Genomic DNA, 20,297 nt, shown 5'->3' on the forward strand with positions numbered 1-20,297 from the left:
CTATGACTATACTACTACTGCTACCACTACTACTTCTGCTGCCATTACTACTATAAGGTATGTTGTGTGATATAAGGTATGATGTATGCTATATGCTGTTTTATATGGTCCTTAATGATTCCAATTCCTTGTCCTTTGCTATTAATGCTTGTTTCAATTGCTCAACTTCACTTTCAGATTCAGATTTATTCATTAACAATTGTTTGACTTTCAAAAGACCTTCACGAAGCTTTTCATTTTGAGTCTTCAAGACATCAATTTCATCATTTTTTTCTTGTTTGAGTTGTTGATATTCATTCTGATGAGTTTCAGTCAACTTCTCCTTACTCTCAAAAAGCTTCTTAAGTTGTTCTTCAAGAATATGAACATTATCATCTTTATCAGCAACTTCAAACTCCAATAATTCAATTCGTTCTTTAAGTTGAACCTCGTGATTATTTTCTTTAGCAATTTCCAATTCTTTCCGAAGTCCTGCTAAATTATCACTCATTTGAAGTGCTTCGTCACGGAACTCTAAAGCAGCTTTGTTCAGTTGTTCCAACTCCTGTTCTAAAGTGGAAATATCCTTCTCTTTATTGGATATCATTGAAGATATTTCAGAACGCAACTTCTCAATCTCTTGCTTTTGACTGGATGCTAAGTCCGCAAGAGAACGTGAATCGGCTTTAAGTGTTTCCACTTGATTACTTGCTTCTTCGCGAATCAGTTGCATTTCCAATTCCTTTCCATTTAATGATTCTTCCTTCTGCCGAATCTCAGCTTTCACATGTTCCAATTCTTCCTTCAATGATGTCAAGTCAACATTATTTCTCAGTTGAACAAGCTCGGCTCTAGTGGATTCCAATTCTGAAACCAACGCAGTCCTCTCTTGTTCAACAAGATTCAATTTACGATCCGAATCGGTTTTAAGGTTTTCAATCGACAGTGTTAGTTCCTTGACTTTGGATTCTTTTTCTTGAAGCTTGTGCTGGGTATCTTGAAGGATCTGCTGTGTCTTGTCTTCATTGGTTGCGAATGCTGCCTCGTGGGCTTTAATCTTAGAAGTTAATTCCGCCTCTAAGGTTGTCAACTTCTCTTGACAAGCTTCATATCTTTCCGCCATCTCCGCTGATTCCACACGCTTGGCTTCAAGTTGTTCCTCGAGTTGTATCTTTGCGTTCTTCAACGTTTCGATTTGTTCAACACTCAGATCGAGCTCTGCCAGAAGAGATGCTTCTAAGTCGTTGTGTTTGGTGATAATCGTCACTAGCTCTTGCAGTTTAGCTTCAAGTTGTTCTTTAAAATCTTGTTTCAAAGCATTGATTTCTTCATCCTTGAATTGTTGGTGTTGCTCCAACGTTGCTTTCAATTCGCTTAAGGAACTGTTATATTTGTTATTGACATCATCGTATTCCTGTCTCAACTCAAGCAATTCTTGATCCACACTTGACAACTTAGTCTCGGTTCTAACAAGTTCTTCCAGCTTTTCCTTCAATTGAACTACTAATGAGTCTCGTTCCAGTTCAATAGCATTGATCTTAGCTCCACCGTTAGCTTCTAATTCTTGCATAGATCTAGCATGTTCGTCCTTCGATGCCTTCAAAGCACTTTCAACCTTGGCTAAAGACTCTGTCATGCTTTTTAAACTAGACGAAGTCTCAGCATAAGCTTCCAGTTTACTAAAAAATTGGTCTCTGAGTGAATCCCTTTCTTCAGCAACAATTGATAACTCCTTGGCTTTTGCGGTTTCCAATTCTTTGAACTTTGCTTCCCAAACGGAGCTCAACTCTCTCGAATTGTTGAGATCCTGCTTCAATTGGTGAAGTTCACCCGTGACAGTAGTGAGTTTTTCATTGGTTTCTAATAATTGCTTCAGCAAAGCTTCAATTTGTGTTTCTGAAGCTTCAAGATCGCTGGTTAATGCATTTATAGCTTTCAAATGCAGCTCCTCCTCATCTTTAAGTCTTGCTTCAAAGTCATTTTCCAAAGTACGATTGGTCTCTTTGAACTGCTCCAATGCCGCTTTCAACATTGATAATTCGGAGGTGTTGTCATCCAATCTCTTACTTTCTTCCAACAACTGCTGCAGTTTGGTTTCAAGTTGTTTGGATAGCTTGTCCTTTTCAGCTTCGAGAGCAGACACTCTTTTTACATGTTGTTCTTTAAGATCATTCAATGTCGACTCCGATGCAGCCTTGATATCTGAATTCTCCTTTGCCAGTTCAGAAACATCCAGTATCAACTGCCTATGAGATTGTTGCAATTCATAAAGCTCTTTCAGTGTATCTTCAAGCTGTTCTTCAAGCTTTATTTTATCAGATTGAAGTGCGGAAATTGTGCTTAGGTTACTTGCTTCAACGTCTCTCAATTTAGCTTTCCATTCCTTCACAGCAAGAGAACATTTGGTATCCAAGTCACTGATTTCTTTTGCAAACAGTTGTCTTTCCAATTCAATGGCTTCAATTTTATCTTGATAATCCAGACTCAACTGAATAACCCGACTTTCAGCTTCTTTGCATTTGGCTTCAAGTGACAAGAACAAAGACTCCTTTTGACTTGCTTTTTTGGTCTCCAATTCGTGCTTCTTCGTCAAGTCTTCAAATTCTGCTGTTAACCTGAGAACCTCTTTCTTGAAGCTAGCAAGAGCCGCTTCAAGGTCATCGTTGTCCTTCTTTAACGTCGTACAATTAGATTTGAGTTCCAAAACGATTGAGTCATTAGTTGACTTTGTCTTTTCTAAGTCTGCAATTTGAGTTTCAAAAGCTCGAAGCTCTTCGTCCTTAATAACCACATCTTCTTTCAAGCTTTCATATTCGTTCGACAATGCTTCATATTCCTTGACTCTAGAATTAAGTTCCGCTTGAAGTTTAGCAATGGTTACATCCTTCAAACCAAGGCTTTCAATCTTTAGCATCAAATCATTCTTCAATGCAACGATTTGATTTTCCTTATCTTCAAGAAGTTCGGGCTTTGCCTGTTTGATGATACCTTTGAGCTCGGCTTCCAATTGGAATTTTACAACGTTGAGTTTCTCCATCATGTCCGTTACTGAATCATTCTCGTCCTCCAACTCTGCAATGGCCACTTCCTTCTCGGACAATTGCTGTTCCTTTGACTCTATCACGTCCTTCAACTTTTCAATTTCTTTAGAAGCTTGTTCTAATCGATTGGAAACTGTTTCAAGTTCAATACGAAGATTCGAATTATCTTTCTTTACTTGAGAAAAATCTTCAATGGAATCTAACGGCGTGGATTCAACTTGCTGTTCAGTTACTTCGGCTTCTGTTCCCATTTCAGTATGATGACCATTCGAAATACCTTCATCTTTCATTACAGCAATATCATCAGTTGAAATCTTCTCATCTTTGAGGTCGTCAATCTCCTTCTCCAACTGGGAAATGATCCCTTCCAGTTCTTCTATCTTTTTCATATGTGTCACTTGCTTCTGTTGCAACTCAGCTATTGACTTCTTGGACTCAGAAAGCTCTGCAATGGAAATATCCAACTTTTTCCTGTGCTCACTTTCTATAGTGGTCAATTGTAATTTGAGAGTGTCATGCTTGGCTTTGGTTGCTTCCAAAAGTGATGCAACTTCAAGGTACGAGGCTTCAAATTCCTTTACGTCACTTTCGTGCTTGCTAACGGTTTCCGAAGCACATTGAAGCGCACTCTTGGTAGAGTCTAACTCATCTCTTGCCTTCAATAGTTGATCTTCAAGTTCCTCTATTCGCTTGACTCTCTCAAGAGATTCTCCTTGAGATTCTGACACTAGCTCCAACTCCATTGCAACTGCTTCATGTTTCTGCTTCATAGTCAAAAATTCCGATTTCAGGTGTTCAAGACTTTGTTTAACTTGATCATAGTTTGCCTTGGTTTCAGTCAATTCTGCTTCGATAGCAGCTATGGTTTGTTTTGCCTGTTCATTCTGTGAGACTAATTCCAAATAAGCTGCGTCGTCTGCTTTTTGGTCAGTAGTTGAGGAACCCTCCTCGGTGTGAGCATCTTGAAGTTGACGTAAGGTTTCTTTCATGACTCTCAATTCATTATCAGTTGCTTGCTTGCTATGTTCTAATGTTTTATGGGTTTCACCAGCTTCAAATAACAATTGTTCGAACCCCATACACTTTTCTAAAAGAGAAGACACTTCTTGTCTCAACTCCTGTTCTGTTTGCTGCAACCCTTGGATGGTGACGTCTTTGGAAGATAAGTCACTCTTCAATTGTTCCACTTCGAGATCCAGTTGCTGTTTTCCACTCTCAGTTTGAGCTTTCTTGAGTTCACTAAGAAGTCTCTCACATTCCAGTTGTAACTCAGACTTGGAAAGAGTCAACTTTTCAAGTTCCTCCAACTTGCTCTTGTACTCGGAGGATTGGGAGTCATATTGCTCTTGTAAATGACTGAGTTCGGAGTTCACTTCACTCAATTGAGCTTCAAGCTTTTGGTATGACAGGTTTTTTAACTCAAGTTGCAGCTTAACATCACTCAACTCCGATTGGTAGTCGGTAACGATTTCCTTCTTGATATCTTCAAGACTCTCTGGAGTAATTGCCACTTCCAACTGACTTTTGACGTCTTCAAGTTCGGATTTCATCAGCTCAATCTCCTTGGCATGGTTCATTTTAAGCTCATTCAATTCCAATTCGGTTTGCTTAAGCAAGTCCTTGGCTTCCCTATATTCCTTCAGCTTCAAAGTCAAAGACTCTTTCAATTCGGAGAGCCTCTGTTCATAGTGCTCAACTTTGTCTTGCTGTTGCTCGTGCATTTCTGATAACTGCCGTTCTTGTAATGCAAGTCTATCAACAGCTGAATTATACTCCACCACTTTGGTTTCCAATTCATGTTTAATATCATCATATTTGATTTCCATCTTGGAAAGATTGGCCCGATGTTCAATCTCCAACTCTGAAAGCTTGGATAATTGACCTTCCAAATCAGACTTTGCCTTGCTGGTTTCTTCTGACTTCTCCTGTAACTTTTGTTCAAGTTCAACAGCTTTGGCCTCAAGTAAATTCATTTGTCTGGTGACGTCTTCTTTATACTCAGAGATCTCTGTTTCCTTCGAAACAGTGGTATCCTCCTGAACTTGCTTATACTTTTGATATTCTTCTTGAAGCAATGCTTTGGAAGTCGTCAATTGTTTATTCGTGTCTTCCAATTGGCTAACAGATTCCTTAAGGGTTTTATTTTCCAAAGAAAGCTCCTTGATCTTGTTTTCAAGCTCAACAATTAATGCTTCATATGCTTCTTGCTCTTCGGTTTGATCCAGTTGAAGAGTCCTGATTTCATCTTCCAATTCCAACTGTTTAACTTGTAAGGCCAGGTTGTTCAATGTAAGCGATTCAAACGCTTGTCTGAACTCTGCCATCTTTGACTGTGACCCATTCTGAACACTATCAAGCAGGGCTCGTTGTTGACCATTGTCTTTGTGAAGCTCAAGACTGGCAACTTCAAGACTGGAAACCTTAGCGTTTAAAAACCTAACTTGATTTTCAACTTCTAGTTTTGCCTTCTTAAGTTCATTGTAAGTCGAAGCAGCCAACCTCAATTTATCCACTAACGTTTCATTATTTTGAGCTTCAATAGCAGCCTTGGTCTGCAAGTCTTTTGAAAGAGCATTCGCCAGCATCGCTTTTTTCGACTCGGCATTCAAGTTTTCAGACAATTCCCGTACTCTTTCTTCAAGTTCCTTATTTGCTTTACGAAGCTTTTCGGTTTTGGAATCGTTATCATTCTTCATCTTCGTCAATTCCTTATTTAAGTTCAAGATTTCCTTCTCGTGAGCCCGAAGATTATTATCAGAGGTTTGTTTCTGTTTCTGTAATTGAAACAAATCTCTGGTCATTTTATTAATCCCTTCTTCCAATTTCTTCTTCTCTGCTGTAACTTTGTCAAGATCCATCAGGAGTTTCTTCATCGACCCATCAGAGGTCGATGCCATCTTCTTAGTTGCACTCAATTCCTTATAATAAGTTTTGGATGAGACTTCAAAATGATCTTTTAACTTTTCAATCTCTTCAAGTTTAGCCTTAAGTTGTTCATATTCTCTTTCGATGCCCGAATGACCCATCTTCAATCTCTCCAACTCTTTGGTCTTTGTCTCAAGATTTGCTTGAGCATCATTATACTGAGCATCCAAATCTTCAATGACTTTATTTAATGCTTCCTCCTGTTGTTTAGTGGCACTTCTCTCGGATGCAAGAGTACTTTCGAGCTCTTGATACTTATCATTAAGTTCTCGAAAATCATCGTAAGATACCTTTTTGATTGTCTCCAAGTTGGGATCTTGAATAAGAGTCTTGCTAATCCGATTGTAGTTATCTTTCACCAAATTCACATACTGAGAAACAAAGTATAACTCGGGCAAGCCATTTTCTTCTATTCCTCCTCCATCAATATTTTCATCAAAGTTACGGAATAATGGATTCTCTTTGAGTTGTCTGACTTTCAAGCTAAAATTGGCTTTCCCCAAGGTTTGGACTATCATTCCGTGCAATGAAACTCTTGAAATTGGTGATTCTTTGGAACTAAACTCAAAAATAATCCCAATAAAGAATGCAGCCACTCCTTGGACTAATACTGATTGATCTGTTGATTTTGATAAGTAAGTTAAAATGGACCGGACCACACTTGGATCAGACAAAAACTCGTTAACAGCTTTTGGATTCTCATAGAGCCAAATACTGAGTAACATAAAGTATCCAATAGGAACTCGTTCGTCATAATTTTCTAAAGTTGTCACTAAAGACCCAGAAATAGCTTGGATTGAACCAAGTACTTCTTCTCCGCTGCTTTCATCTCCAGTTTTGAAGTTTGTCATCATATCAAGAGAAACATCGTTCTCATCGTCTTCAATGATATATGTGATTATAACTGCAGCAAACCATAATCTGTAAGGGTTAATTTTGACTTCTGTATCGTAGTCCATTAAAACTGAAAAGACATTGGTGAATGTGGGTCTATGGCTAACATCAACATCATTTCCCAGGAATAGTTTATCATAATATGTTGGATCCCTATAGGATTCCATTTGTTCAGTTAAGAAGGAACTCTTTGCGGCGTCGTTATTAAACAAATACGCATGCAAACATTTGGAGGCAGCCACTCGCAAGTCAAAGCAATGAACACTATTGATACAGAGAGCCCAATTAATAAGCGAAAGAATCACCGGTATGGGTTCATCGTTTGCTTGCAATTGTAGAGGTAATGACGGATCGATATAAGGTACGTCAATGGTCTCCAACTGGAGTTGAAGGTCATGGTTACCACGAATAATATCACACACCGCAAGCAATGCCGACAGTCTGGTTTCATTTCTGACATTAGGAGAAAAGGTTAACCGTAACACTGTGAACAAAACTCCGGCTTGAGTGAGTTTCTCTTGGTTATAAGCTAAAGATTCATTATCGTCCAGTACCAAGGCCTTACAAGCATCCAAAGCCAAATGCATATTTACAAGTCTTTGTTCTGTCCAATGAATGGGGGGTATAGGGATTGGGTTCCCTTCGCTATCTTTAAGATCGTCGTCTTCATACGCTTCTTCTAGAGGTTCGCTCATCAATTCGTTCAATCTTGGTATACCCTGAGTCTCGATAAAGAACTTTTGGTTGGAGGCATTGTACTGTAAAAGACTGTTGATTAACGACAAGCAATCTTGCACCAATACCGAGCCCCGGATGCCTATTTCGTCTTGGATGATATCAAACAAAATGTCAAAGGTGTTTTCAAAGGCCACTAGTTTCTGGATGTTGAAGTTATCTTTAACTATTGCCAATAAAAGAAGGATGGCTTCGTTTCGTATGGGGTCTCGAGGGTCTTTCAATAAGGAAACCAACACCGAGGTCGCAGTAGGAATCGACAAAAGACAATCTTTGGCTCTGGAAGCTCGGGCAGAGACCACGGCCTCAAGCAATTGGATGGCGTAGAGTTTGATGTGGAAATCATCGTTGTCTTGGATGATGACAAGAATCAATTCAAACGAACTGGGATCTTGAGTTAAGGCGTCGGCTATCCATAAAGAGAACTGGTCGTTCTCCAAAAGCAAAGGACACGGGTACTTCCCGTTTTGAGCTCTTGTAGCTTGAACGAAAGCTCGGGTTAAATCCTCCGTACCTTCGCCACGTATAATCAATATAAGCAAGGTTTCCAAAATGGCCTTGGTGATTTCACGGTTTTCGTAGTCCCGTTTCAAAGCGGTGATTAAAGGCCGAAGCCCATATTCAACAACAGATTCACGATACTGTCTACTGAAACTCTTTAGCCCCAATATGGCAGACTTCCGATCGGACGATAGCGTGGCATGCTGGAGTCGATTGCAAAGAGTAGGAAGGGTTTCTTCGACGCTGGGGACTTTCGATCCTCCGGGAGCCGCCAAGATCTTCCTCGCTATGTCCATTAGAAAGAAAATAGGGCTATGGGTCGATCAATTGAGGGGGGGGGGGGGACGTTGTTTATATACTACCGTGTTTGATAAGACAGGTGTTGATACGATGTACGTGAGTTCTGTTTTTCCGAGATCAATGCAGACAAAAAATATCACGAGCTGTACAGTCAGAACAACAGACAGCACTGATACTACTGTTAATACTAATTGTGCCTGCTACTGTCGTGTTGCTGTCCTATGGCTGTATACTTCCCTGCCGAAGACGCGTTTCCTGAATTACTAGACCCATTACCTGAGTCGTCAGGGCCAATGGAACTCTCTCAATGGGTCCAGATCAAAGTAGGAACTCTACGGTATCGAATAGATGCCTTGGTACAACAACAAAGTCTACGTAGAAACCGACACTTTTCTCCTAGAGACATTAGTGGTCATTTATTGATACGATATGCTAACGAAGTATTTGGATTCAATGGCTGGTCTACGTGCGTGCTTGACTGTGATTCTATATGTGTATCCAAAACGGAAACTAGCCCTGAGTCTTATTCAGCCCAATATAAGGCAACGGTAAAGATGACTCTTAATCATGGTGACTTTATTTTGGAAGGTCTGGGCATCGGGAAAGCTCACAACTTGCCCACTAGACATCTATGTATTAATAAGTGTAGGAAGGAGTCGGTGACAAATGCTACCAAGCAATGCTTGCTTCATCTTTGTTCATTCATTATAGAAGAACGGAGATAATAATTCATATATACTTGATAAAGTATATATATGTATATGGTCATGGTAATGGTTATGGTTATCTCCGTTTATTGGAGAAGGTAGACGTTTTCCCAGTAATGTTTCTCTTGTTACGTTTGGCTCCTTGTGGTCCTTGATCTTCCTTATCTCCGTAAGGATTGAACGCTCTCTTCTTAGGGTTGAGTTTACTCCGTTGCTTGGTATCAAGAAGAATCTTGTCTGCATTAGCGTAATCAAAAGCATTGGAGAGACTGGCTGCTTGGACTGGTTCCTTCTTGTTATTGATGTTGTTGTTCTTCTTCTTTCTAAGAGTAATGATTTCATTGGGGTCTTCCTTAATGGTCTCGGCTTCAGTTACTGCTTTTGGTTCAGTTTGCTCAGTTGGTTCTGGTTCAGTGTGCTCGGCTTCTCCTTCCTCAAGTACGATACTCTCGCCTTCAATACTCTTAAAGTATTCCTCTACCTTTCCTCTTCTCTCTTCCAAATCGTGGCTCTCCACTGGTTCATGGGTCTTGTCGTCATAATGAACAGTGTATCTCATCTTGAACGGTGAGCTGATGATTATCGATTCGCTTCTTAATAAGGAATCGGACAAACGGAAGTGATTGGACTTCAAATCTTCAAACACCCGGGTCATATCCTCTTCGTTAACGTTCCCAAAGGCTGCTGTGTCGTTCAAACTATCGGTAGAGTTATTCCATTTCTCCACCAACTCCCAGTCATTGACCTCTGTGTTCTGAGACACAGTGTTAATCAACTGCGCAAGCTCCTTGACATGGAGTCTCCCATGTTCGGTGACAAACGTGCCACAGTTCATGATCTTGGAAACATCAACAGGCAACGTCAAACTGGTCAAATTCACAAGCAATTGATTGGGCAAAATGTACCGCACAGATTCATCTTCTTGCCTGGCAAGGTCGTCTCTCCAATTGTATAATGCTTCCACTAAAGGTTTCTTATGTAATGGCACGTTATATTGAGATATAATAGAACCATAAGGCTCTCTTGGGTTGTATGCCATGACAGGACATGTGACGTTTTTGGTATTGATAAGTGGTCTGAATTTGGTATATTCAAATCTTCTTTTGGCAACCTGTCTTGACTCATAAAGTACCTCTTTCATCTTATCTTCACCACCAGACTCCAACAATTGGTTTCTTAGTTGGTCAAAGATGTTCAATAGGAAATGAGTATCGGATCTGGCATAAGCTAACATTGGCCCCAGAAGGGGACGGAGCCTCCAATCGGCCAATTGGTACTTTTTAGACGTCTTGAACTTGGCAAAATGCTCTAATAAATAAGCCAATGAAAACTTGGGAAAGCCTAGCTTCTTGGACGCATGGAAAGTATCAAATAAACTCACAACATATAATCCCAAGTCTCTTTGTAACCATATGATATCCATGAACGCTCCATGGAACACCTTGATGATGTGGGGATTCGTAAACACTTGGTTCAAGGGTTCAAGATCATCTCTAAGTGAAAGGGTATCCACTATCCAATCCTTGTCTCTATTGGATATTTGCATAAGACATACAATTCCATAGTACGTTCTATAGTCATGATGTTCCAAATCAACGGCTATTTCCGTCAGTTGCAGCAACTCCGCGATCATTTCCTGCAATTTATCAACGCTGTCAACCCAAACAGCTGAAGTGTCATGCCAGCTTTTGAACGGAACAGGCGGAGTGACGGTATATATGCTTTCGGGGTATGGCTGTTTGTCAATTTCTGTTTCGTATGGTTGCGGATAGAAGGGAGGATCTTCATAATCGTCAGCAGCAGCAGGTGATGCACATGTTCGTAATGTTAATGTCTCTTCATATGATTTCAAGGCATGAGGTTTAGAAGTTAACTTAGGTTTAAATGGTCCTATCTCCGAGTTATCGATTTTAACCCGGAAATCGTTCTGAGGCTTGGTCAACCGTTTCCCTGTATGTTTGCTATCACTATTAGAATCTTCTGTAGATCCTTCTAAATATGTAAATGTTGTGGTTGGTTGTTTGGAGTCACCATGTTGTTTCTGTTCATCAAAGGCGGAGTCTATCTTCTCGAAAATGTTATCCAAGGCGTTCGAAACCCGTTTCCAGTTGGCCTCGCCCTCTATTCTGTCTGTCCCATAATCTATAAGGTCTTCCTGTTCTCCTCCGGCTTCAAAAAGTCGGTTTACTATACTCAACACCTGTTTGGATGCTGAATCAATATCATGGCCCAATTTGGCATCCACGGACTTAAGAAACGCCACATCTTGGGCGGCCAAGGCACTGGCTGCACGAATAGTTTGTGCTGCCTGGGGAAACACACCAGTAAAAGTGTCGTCTTCCATATTCCGATATAAATAGTAACAGTGGTGTGTTGGATAGTCAGTAGTAATTGTTGTACTTGATTCTATTTGGGTATAAATTTTTCGATGAGGTCACGTGATCCAGTTATCGGCTTTGTGTGACTTTCGCATTTGGAGATGATCATCGCGAAAAAGACATACAAAGTTACTTTACTAAGGGGGCCTACTGCTTTGCTTAACATCAACTAATAATAATAACAATAATAATATGAGCGGTAGAATAACGTGCACGTCATGCGGGTTAGAGTTCCCCTCATCCGCAGACCAACGGACTCATATGAAAGGAGACTGGCACAGATACAATTTGAAGCGGAGAGTGGCCCAGTTACCTCCAATCAGTGAAGATTTATTTAAATCCAAGGTCGCTACCTTAAGTAGTAGTAATAATGAAGCTGAAGAAGACTCTGAGGCCAACGGAAGCGGTCGTGAGAAGCAGGTCACCAAGAAGGAATTACGCAGAAGAGAGAAGGAAGCGTTACTCGAGAAGAAGAGACAATTGTTGGAGTTAGCCAAAGCTCAAATGATAGCAAAGATTAACGGAGATACGCCAGAGCTGAAGGAAGAACTGAAGGAAAAACTGAAGGAAGAAGAAGTTAAGCAGAAACCAGAACAAAAAGATCTGCAACCGGAGTCACCGGAACAAAATCTGCCACTGCCATCTGACTCCGAATTAACAGAAGACCAATTGGCCGAGAAGTTAATGGCTATAAAGTTAAAGTCACTGGTAGAAATTCCTTCTACAACTTGTTTATTCTGTCACCCCAAACAAAAGGCATCGTTCTCCACCGTGGAAGAGAACGTGGAGCATATGTTTGCCAAACACGGTCTCTTTGTACCTGAGCAACTGTACTTGGTTGATTTAGAGGGCTTGATCAAGTACTTGGGAGAGAAGATCGGGCTTGGGAACGTTTGTTTGGTGTGTTCGTATCAAGGAAGAAATGTTGAGGCTGTGAGAGAGCATATGAATGTGAAGAGACACATGAGAATCCCCTACGAGAGCGAAAACGAAAAGTTGGAGATTTCTGAGTTCTATGACTTCAGCTCCACATATGAACAGGATGGTGATGCTGCTGAAGGTGATGATGAAGATTGGGAGGATGTTTCTGGTGAAGAAGATGACGATGATGAAGATGATGATGATTATAGTATGGCGTCACGTGACCGAGGTGCACTCTTACAACATGGCCATGATTTGATATTACCCTCGGGTGCAGTCTTGGGACACCGTCAATTTGCAAGATATTACAGACAAAACTTGGCTCCTGAAAGAGAATTGACCGAGGGTCAAGGGACGGTAATAGCTGCCGAAACAAGACACATGTTAACCGTTAAAGACAGACAAGAGTTGGCTGTAAAGAAGAGAGCCTGGTCCAGACAAAAGAAAAGAGAAGATGTTAATGATAGAAGAGCTGCCAAGTTTGTTAATAACCAGCCTCATTTTAGAGACCAGTTATTGCAATAAGATATCACTGATTATTTTATGACCGTCTATTATGTATAGTTAGTATAAACATGTTAGTATAAGATGAGCATCACTAATGGTAATACCAAATCTGTAAGGGTATTAACAAATACAAACCAAACACCAAAGTATAACAACTTAGGACTGAACACTGTCCAAATAAATAAGTGGAACCGTAAATTAATACATGATAGTACTAGCAAGGTTCCAAATATGCTATAATAAAGTAAGGAGATCATTGACTTTATTAAAAGGATTGGGTATCTAAGACTGGAAAGATTTAATGACGTTTTTTGGCCAAACTTCCATTGGATCACATCCTTTTCAAATATTAATTGTAAGCTTGATAATGACCAATAAATAGGAGTTGCAAAGTTGGATAAAAACGTAAGGAACCCCACAAGGAAAACATTATACGACCCAACACCATTATAAGCATTTGATAAATCAACGGTGGCTAACAGGTTTGTTCCTCCTATGGAGAAGAATGATAAGTTTTGCATTATTATGGTGAACCATGTCACAGATACCAACAATTGGTCGACTTCAACGTGATTTAAAAGTTTGGAAAATGCATATTTAATCACAAAAAAGATTAAATAAATGGGGATCACTTCCAGCCTTGAATACTGTATCAAGATTAACGTAGAAAGGTTCGCCATATCTGTAAAGTAACCCCATTTGGTGTTTCTTACCTTACCCATAATTAATTTGAAAACCATTAGTCCTCCAATGCAATAAAATGTAAGACGAGAAATCTGGACATTTATATCTTGAAGCACCGTCTTATTGTTGTAATCAACATTATCAAACGATGCCATTCCCTTCAAAAAAAACCAATGGAAGAGCCCATGATATAAATCATTCCCATCACCATAGAATTGGGAGATCTTGAATAATAAGAGTACCGAAGAAGTCACAAATGTTAAAACAAACAGTAATAAATGGCCTGGATCACTAGTATTAAAGAACTTATCCTTTGTATTACCCAATTGCATTGAAGTCATAACTGAACCTTGAGAATAAATAGCCACTGTATAGACAAATATAGTCAATGCATTTATACTCCATAACACTTGAGGATGGTCAAGCAATACTTTGGAAACGGGGAAGGGCATAATATGTTTCTGGCCAGTGTTATTCCATTGTCTTATGACTCTCATCATTATCAAGATAAGCAATATCCAAGGTAAATACTTTGCAGCTTGCTTTTTGTAGGTAAATATCAGTAACACCATTGCTAAGGTGGCAACAAACCACCATAATTGATGTTCTTCTTCAATTAATGATGAGCCAAATACATGGATTGAAAATGCAAATACAAATACTTCAAAAGCCAATGGATAAATGTTGCTTCCTTGGTTAATTCTGAAGAAGTAAATGTTGTAAACTGCAATTATAGGCACAGTACTAATAATCATTGCAGCTGCTCCTGTCCAAATATCTTCGTAATTGTAGTCAGTAGCAGTTCTCATTAGTTCGTCTTGGACATGACGTAATAACTTGTACCCGTCAACGATATTATTATTGGAGGTTGAGTATTTATCCAATAACGCTTGAGTTTGTTCATCAAACTTATCAGAGCTTTTGAACTTTGCTTCAAGTAAGTCAACAAACTGATTGACATTTTGTCTAAGAACATTTACTGGTGATTTCCATAATCGTAAAAACTCAGGAATCATCACACCAATACTATTTTTTGGAATTGGAAAGTTAAGTAATGCTGCTAATGAAGGTACCAAATCAATTTGATTAATTTTTTGTAGAGATTTGATAGGACCCTCCTTCGGTAATGGCATAGCAATTTTGGAGAATTTAGGAGATACAAATAACATACCACTACTTGTTTCACCTTCAGAGGAACCTCCATGATTACCAACTTCATTCATACCATGATCACCCATAACTACCAATAAGGTTTCTGGATGGAGTAATGAATAAGCATATAATCTTTCTACAATGGCATCCATTTCCAATTGTTTGGGTTTCATAAATGGCAGCTTAGGCCCCCCCTTATGACCAATATGGTCTAACCCAAGATAATGAAGAATCAACCCATCCCAATTTTGGGCATTATCTAATTGGGCATCCAAATGACGAGTGACGTTATTATCAACTTCAGTGAAATCACTGACAAAGAAAGAGCTTGTTCCTTCATATTGCTCAAAGAATTGTTCATGGGGGAAAAGTTTAAGCCAAGTATCATCACCAAAGAAGTGTAGTTTCTTATTACCATTAGTCTTGAATTGGTATAACCAAGAATCTTGTGAAGCAAGACTTTGAGAGTCGTCTTGATCATCAGCAATGTTAAGAATAGCATCAAGGAAATTGGGTGTATTCCCCGTAGTAATCCCCTTTAACCGAGGCAAGGTGACTGTTGGAGGATTGGAGAAGGCATCGAACCCAATAGCTTCACCTTTCCTTAAAAGTTCATGAACAAACAGCATATGAGAGACCGACTCATCGTATAGGAAATCGGCACGCATGGCATCAACAACCATAAGAATGACCTTGGAGAAATGAGGAGTATCATTATCACTAAGGAAGGGACTGGGACTGTCGCCATTAAACTGACTGAAACCGTCCAACACTACTTTGGATGGGAAGAACCCTCGGAGGAAAAGTAGGAACCCTCCGATCTGACTGATAAGAAGCACAAAATACGCCATCCATCGTATCGTGTTCACTAGCATGATTAATCACGGTCGATGATAGAAGAAAGAGGTGGCCGTATTGGTCCTATTGTTGTTCATGTTGATTCGTGGGGTACCACTTACAAAATCATTCTATCACGTGATCAAAGGGGTTTCCACGTGATAATTTTTAGAGTCTGTCATCCACCAATACTATCCATACAAAAAAGGCTTAAAGTACACTAGCCATGAATATTATGTCCCGAGACTTGAATAACGTCAAAGATAAGACAAAAGAATAAATCAGTTAACGCTTGCAATTATTAGCGGATTCACTCACTAAATAGGCAGTTGAAAACGTTATCACACATATATATTATCATTATAATAATCAGATATCGTTATTGCAAAAGCATGATGTAATATACACATGCCGTAGAAGCACCGTATTCGTTCACTATCTTTCAAATGGATCAAGCGTTTCAAGTATGTACCTATTCTTGATTAGATTAGATATAGGCTATTCACAAAAGACACAATCCCGGTAACCGCACTTTGGTTTCCCGATTCAGAAATGCGTAAGTGTATAATCATCACCTCTTTCTCACCCACACCCTGTCATACCCCTCATATAGTAGGACGACTCTTGTGTATCAGCCTGTAACCTACCAGTTTCGAACCGAACCCCATCATTCCCAAAACAGAAAGCAACGTTTCCCGCTAATGAGATTTGGTTATTTGTGGAGAACGCGCTAGCCCCATATTCCGTACTTAGTGTTTGCTATTCGCCGCATAATGATCTTGTTACAAGTAACACGATCTTAGTACCCACATTTATCTTAGTAGTACTATGTAGTACTATGAGCGTTGTCACTAATAATGATAATACAATTGTTACTACGTATTGTCATTCTGCCGCCAGTATATATCAGGAGTCCGCTATCAACTGTTCTTATCAAGATGACCCAATAATATCACCCTGTTTGTCGAAGATAACGACTGCGTTTATGTGCAGGAAATGAAAAAAACAAAAGGCATAAGGCGTATGGAGTCCTAGAAACATTAGTGGGTGGGTAACTGAAGTAACACAACGATAAAAACAAAGAAACGGTATTGATTAGGGTTGCCCATCATGTCACAAAAGCGCAAGCGTCAGTCAGCCATTTGATTTCACCGTTATCTTATTCCATATTTATATGGAGACGATATCCACTTGCAAACTGGCTTTAGAAAAGTATTTACTATTATTATCATCATCATTATTATTATTATCTATACATATACTTAGATATATTATATATATATATGAACAGGCTGTACCCCGATCTTATACGATAGAATAGCTATTATCATTATTTATTATCATTATCATTATGGTCAAATCCCCCCACAATATCTCTGTGGCCACTTCAAGAACAGGTCTAGAACCTGTACGGTCAGTGGTGCATGTTGATGAACTTGGAATTTCATCGGTGTTATCCAATAGAAACGTCACTATTCAGGTTGATCATGTACTTGATTCCGATGAAGAACGGATTCTTGCCTTGGGTTATAAACCTGAGTTTAAACGTGAATTTAGTTTATTCTCGGTGTTCTGTGTGTCCTTCTCAGTGTTAGGGTTACTTCCTTCTATTGCGTCTACTTTTGATTATCAACAATTGGTGGTGGGTATTTCTCCCTTACCATGGTTGGTGGCTATGATCTTTGTCACTTCTGTGGCTTATTCCTTGGCTGAAGTATGTTCTGCTTTCCCCACAGCAAGTGGTACACCTTATGCGGTGTCTCAATTGGCTCCAAAGAAATACGCTCCCGTATTAACTTGGATAACTTGTTTCTCCAATTGGATGTGTCAAATCACTGCTTCCCCTTCAGTTAACTATGCAGGTGCTGCTATGATGTTGGCATGTTATAGTTTTATGACCCCCTCTTATACTCCAACAAATGGTCATTACTATGCTCTTACTACGGGGATTCAAGTATCTCACTTTATAATCTCCTCCCTTCCAACCAAGTTTTTGGCCAGATTCAATACAGTAGGTACCATCTGCAATATCTTGTTCCTTATTATCGTGTGGATCATGATCCTTGGGGGTAATAAGAGACCAGAAATAAATGAGGGAGCCTCTAAGTGGAATTCCAATTCAAAAGCTTGGGGGTTAACAAATTTAACAGATTTCCCCGTTGGAATTTCATTTCTTATGTCCTTTTTAGGTGTTATTTGGGCCATGTCAGGTTATGATTCTCCCTTCCATTTATCCGAAGAATGTTCTAATGCTGCTGTAGCTGCTCCTAAAGCAATTGTGTTGACTTCTACTTTAGGTGGTGCTATTGGATTCCTTTTCATGTTGGCTATTGCCTACACTTTATATGATTTGGATGCCATTGTTAATGATGATTTGGGTCTTGGGCAACCTTATGTCTCGTTTTTGGTTCAAGTTGTTGAAAAGAAAGTTGCCTTGGCTGCAACTGCCTTAACCATTGTATCATCATATTTCATGGGTCAATCTTGTATGCTTGCAGCTTCTAGAGTTACATTTGCTTATTCAAGAGATGGTTTATTCCCCTTTTCAAGTATCTGGAGTAAAGTTAATAAGAAGACTCAAACTCCAGTCAATGCTGTGTTCATCAATTTCATCCTTGGTCAATTACTCTTATTATTAATGTTTGGTGGTGATGCAAGTATTGGAGCTATCTTTAGTGTAGGAGGTATTGCTGGGTTTGTTTCCTTTACCATTCCCACATTTTTAAAGATCACAGTTGCTAAAGATAAGTTTAAGCCTGGTCCTTGGAATTTGGGTAAATTCTCAACTCCTATTGGTTGGGTTTCTTGTGCTTTCGTTCTTCTTATGATTCCAATCTTATGTTTCCCAACTGCTAGAGGTAAAAATTTGACACCTGATATGATGAATTGGACATGTCTTGTTTACTTTGGAGTCTTGTTCATATCATTAATATGGTTCGCCGTGGATGCCCATAAGTGGTATAAGGGTCCAAGAGCTAATATTGATGATTTGATTGTCTATGAAGACAGTGATATGGGAAGTGAACCAATTAATGGCGTGCCACAAGATACTAAGGAAACCCTTCCGGAAAAGGTTTAAACTCCAAAAAAATAATAGTAATAATTAGCTTTTCTTTGAGAATATAATATGATATTTTAGTATTATAAAGTAATACCGTAATCAAACGTAAAAAATAAAACCCACGGCGGGAGTCGAACCCGCAATCTTTTGATTAGAAGTCAAACGCGTTAACCATTACGCTACGCAGGCGTATTTATGCCTTAAAAAGGGCTATCATTTACATACAGTATCCAATTGTATTGTGGACAATTGTATCTTGTGTCCAAGTTGAATATGATTTTAGCAAACACACACCCTGTTAGCTCAATTGGCTAGAGCGTGTGACTTTTAATCACAAGGCTGCGGGTTCGACTCCCGCATGGGGTGCTTCTTTTTTTTTATCTTTGGTAACTTATGTGTCTCTTAATGACTTTCTATCGATTATCCTACTTTTGGTCTATACGTTTAATTAAGAGTATTTTTTTTGGGCCCTGTACCCAAATCCATGTCTACATCTTTTTTTGCAATAGTTTTCATGGCAGTCCAGTGGTACTATATTTTTCACCTAAGATGAGTATTGTAGCAGAAACTAGTAACATTTCGAACTTTCTTCTATATGATAGTAGCAGTTAATGTAATAATATTCACAATACTATTCATAGCACTATTCACAACAACTATAATACATAATTATAATTTACTTATAATCTCTCTTGCAGCAAATGCCCAATTCCAACCAAGTCACGTGACTAAAATTATATAAAATCTAAGATGATCATCAGCAGCTTAATAATATTCTAGCACACACTTATAATTACTAAATTCGGCAATGAACGAAGACAGACTGGTTTGTACATTCTTCACTAAGATTGGAGCATGTCGTCATGGGGAAAAGTGTTCTCGGAAACATCTCAAGCCCGCCGTACTGTGTACGATTCTTATACCCAATTTCTATGTTAGCCCATCAACAGATAAGGAAGGAGGAGTTGAAGATTTCTTTGATAATTTTTATATGGATGTTTTTGTAAGACTAGCGGAGTTTGGAGAGATTACTGGAATGGTTGTTTGTGAGAATGCCAACTATCATTTGAATGGGAATGTTTATGTTAGATATAAGAATGCTGAATCTGCCCAACGAGCAGTAATTGAATTGAATCAATGTTGGTTCAATGGGAGACCAGTTCACTGTGAGCTTTCACCGGTGGAAAACTTTTCTGATGCTAATTGCAGAGCCTACGACAACAAGAGTTGCAGTAGAGAATACTGTAATTTCATGCATACCCGAAGACCTAGTGGGAAGTTAAAGGGCTTACTATATAAGGCTCAGCAAAAGAGTTTGGTTGAAGAGAAACTAGAGAGAGTTAAAAAGATGGTGATGGAAGGGACAACAGATCTGAAGAAGGATCCACTTGCACCTGCTCCGACATCAGCATCTACATTACTTGAATCGATGCTTAACTAGGACTGGATCCGACTCTTAGATTACTTGCTCACTACTGAATTGTATTGAAATGACTGATACACGTATTGAACTGTAGCATGATTTACAGGTATATACTGGTTTGATACTTGTATACGGATGCTTGCCCTGTGCTGTGCTGTACCATATCGTGCTGAGATACACGTACACTACTCTTATACAGCTGTACTACACTATGCTATAGGTATTGATGTATTATATTGTGTAGTACTTCGT

The 20,297-nt window shown here is 39.2% G+C and overlaps 6 protein-coding genes and 2 non-coding genes across 8 annotated transcripts; 4 read left to right on the forward strand and 4 right to left on the reverse strand.

Moving 5' to 3' along the window:
* Positions 1-100: 100 nt before the first annotated feature.
* On the reverse strand, positions 101-8,371 carry USO1 (Uso1p; the record flags this gene model as incomplete). Its single annotated transcript, XM_043193161.1, has 1 exon — positions 101-8,371. One exon carries the CDS (start codon positions 8,369-8,371, stop codon positions 101-103), a length of 8,271 nt encoding a protein of 2,756 aa, XP_043047587.1.
* A 787-nt stretch (positions 8,372-9,158) lies between these two features.
* Positions 9,159-11,426, reverse strand: RRP6 (exosome nuclease subunit; the record flags this gene model as incomplete). Its single annotated transcript, XM_043193162.1, has 1 exon — positions 9,159-11,426. The coding sequence occupies one exon, from the start codon at positions 11,424-11,426 to the stop codon at positions 9,159-9,161; it is 2,268 nt and encodes a 755-aa protein (XP_043047588.1).
* Positions 11,427-11,652: 226 nt separating this feature from the next.
* Positions 11,653-12,906, forward strand: REI1 (Rei1p; the record flags this gene model as incomplete). The annotated part of the gene is made up of 1 exon (XM_043193163.1): positions 11,653-12,906. The coding sequence occupies one exon, from the start codon at positions 11,653-11,655 to the stop codon at positions 12,904-12,906; it is 1,254 nt and encodes a 417-aa protein (XP_043047589.1).
* Positions 12,907-12,959: 53 nt separating this feature from the next.
* On the reverse strand, positions 12,960-15,599 carry GPI7 (mannose-ethanolamine phosphotransferase; the record flags this gene model as incomplete). The annotated part of the gene is made up of 1 exon (XM_043193164.1): positions 12,960-15,599. The coding sequence occupies one exon, from the start codon at positions 15,597-15,599 to the stop codon at positions 12,960-12,962; it is 2,640 nt and encodes an 879-aa protein (XP_043047590.1).
* A 1,313-nt stretch (positions 15,600-16,912) lies between these two features.
* On the forward strand, positions 16,913-18,640 carry GPT1 (Gpt1p; the record flags this gene model as incomplete). The annotated part of the gene is made up of 1 exon (XM_043193165.1): positions 16,913-18,640. The coding sequence occupies one exon, from the start codon at positions 16,913-16,915 to the stop codon at positions 18,638-18,640; it is 1,728 nt and encodes a 575-aa protein (XP_043047591.1).
* Positions 18,641-18,738: 98 nt separating this feature from the next.
* KQ657_002396 lies at positions 18,739-18,811 on the reverse strand. The gene has a single exon. It is a non-coding gene; the product is annotated as a tRNA-Arg (tRNA).
* A 103-nt stretch (positions 18,812-18,914) lies between these two features.
* Positions 18,915-18,988, forward strand: KQ657_002397. The gene has a single exon. It is a non-coding gene; the product is annotated as a tRNA-Lys (tRNA).
* Positions 18,989-19,430: 442 nt separating this feature from the next.
* Positions 19,431-20,063, forward strand: KQ657_002398 (uncharacterized protein; the record flags this gene model as incomplete). Its single annotated transcript, XM_043193166.1, has 1 exon — positions 19,431-20,063. One exon carries the CDS (start codon positions 19,431-19,433, stop codon positions 20,061-20,063), a length of 633 nt encoding a protein of 210 aa, XP_043047592.1.
* Positions 20,064-20,297: the final 234 nt, after the last annotated feature.

The sequence above is a fragment of the Scheffersomyces spartinae genome, assembly GCF_019049425.1.
Source record: "Scheffersomyces spartinae strain ARV_011 chromosome Unknown scaffold_20, whole genome shotgun sequence".
Taxonomy (NCBI): domain Eukaryota; kingdom Fungi; phylum Ascomycota; class Pichiomycetes; order Serinales; family Debaryomycetaceae; genus Lizanozyma; species Lizanozyma spartinae.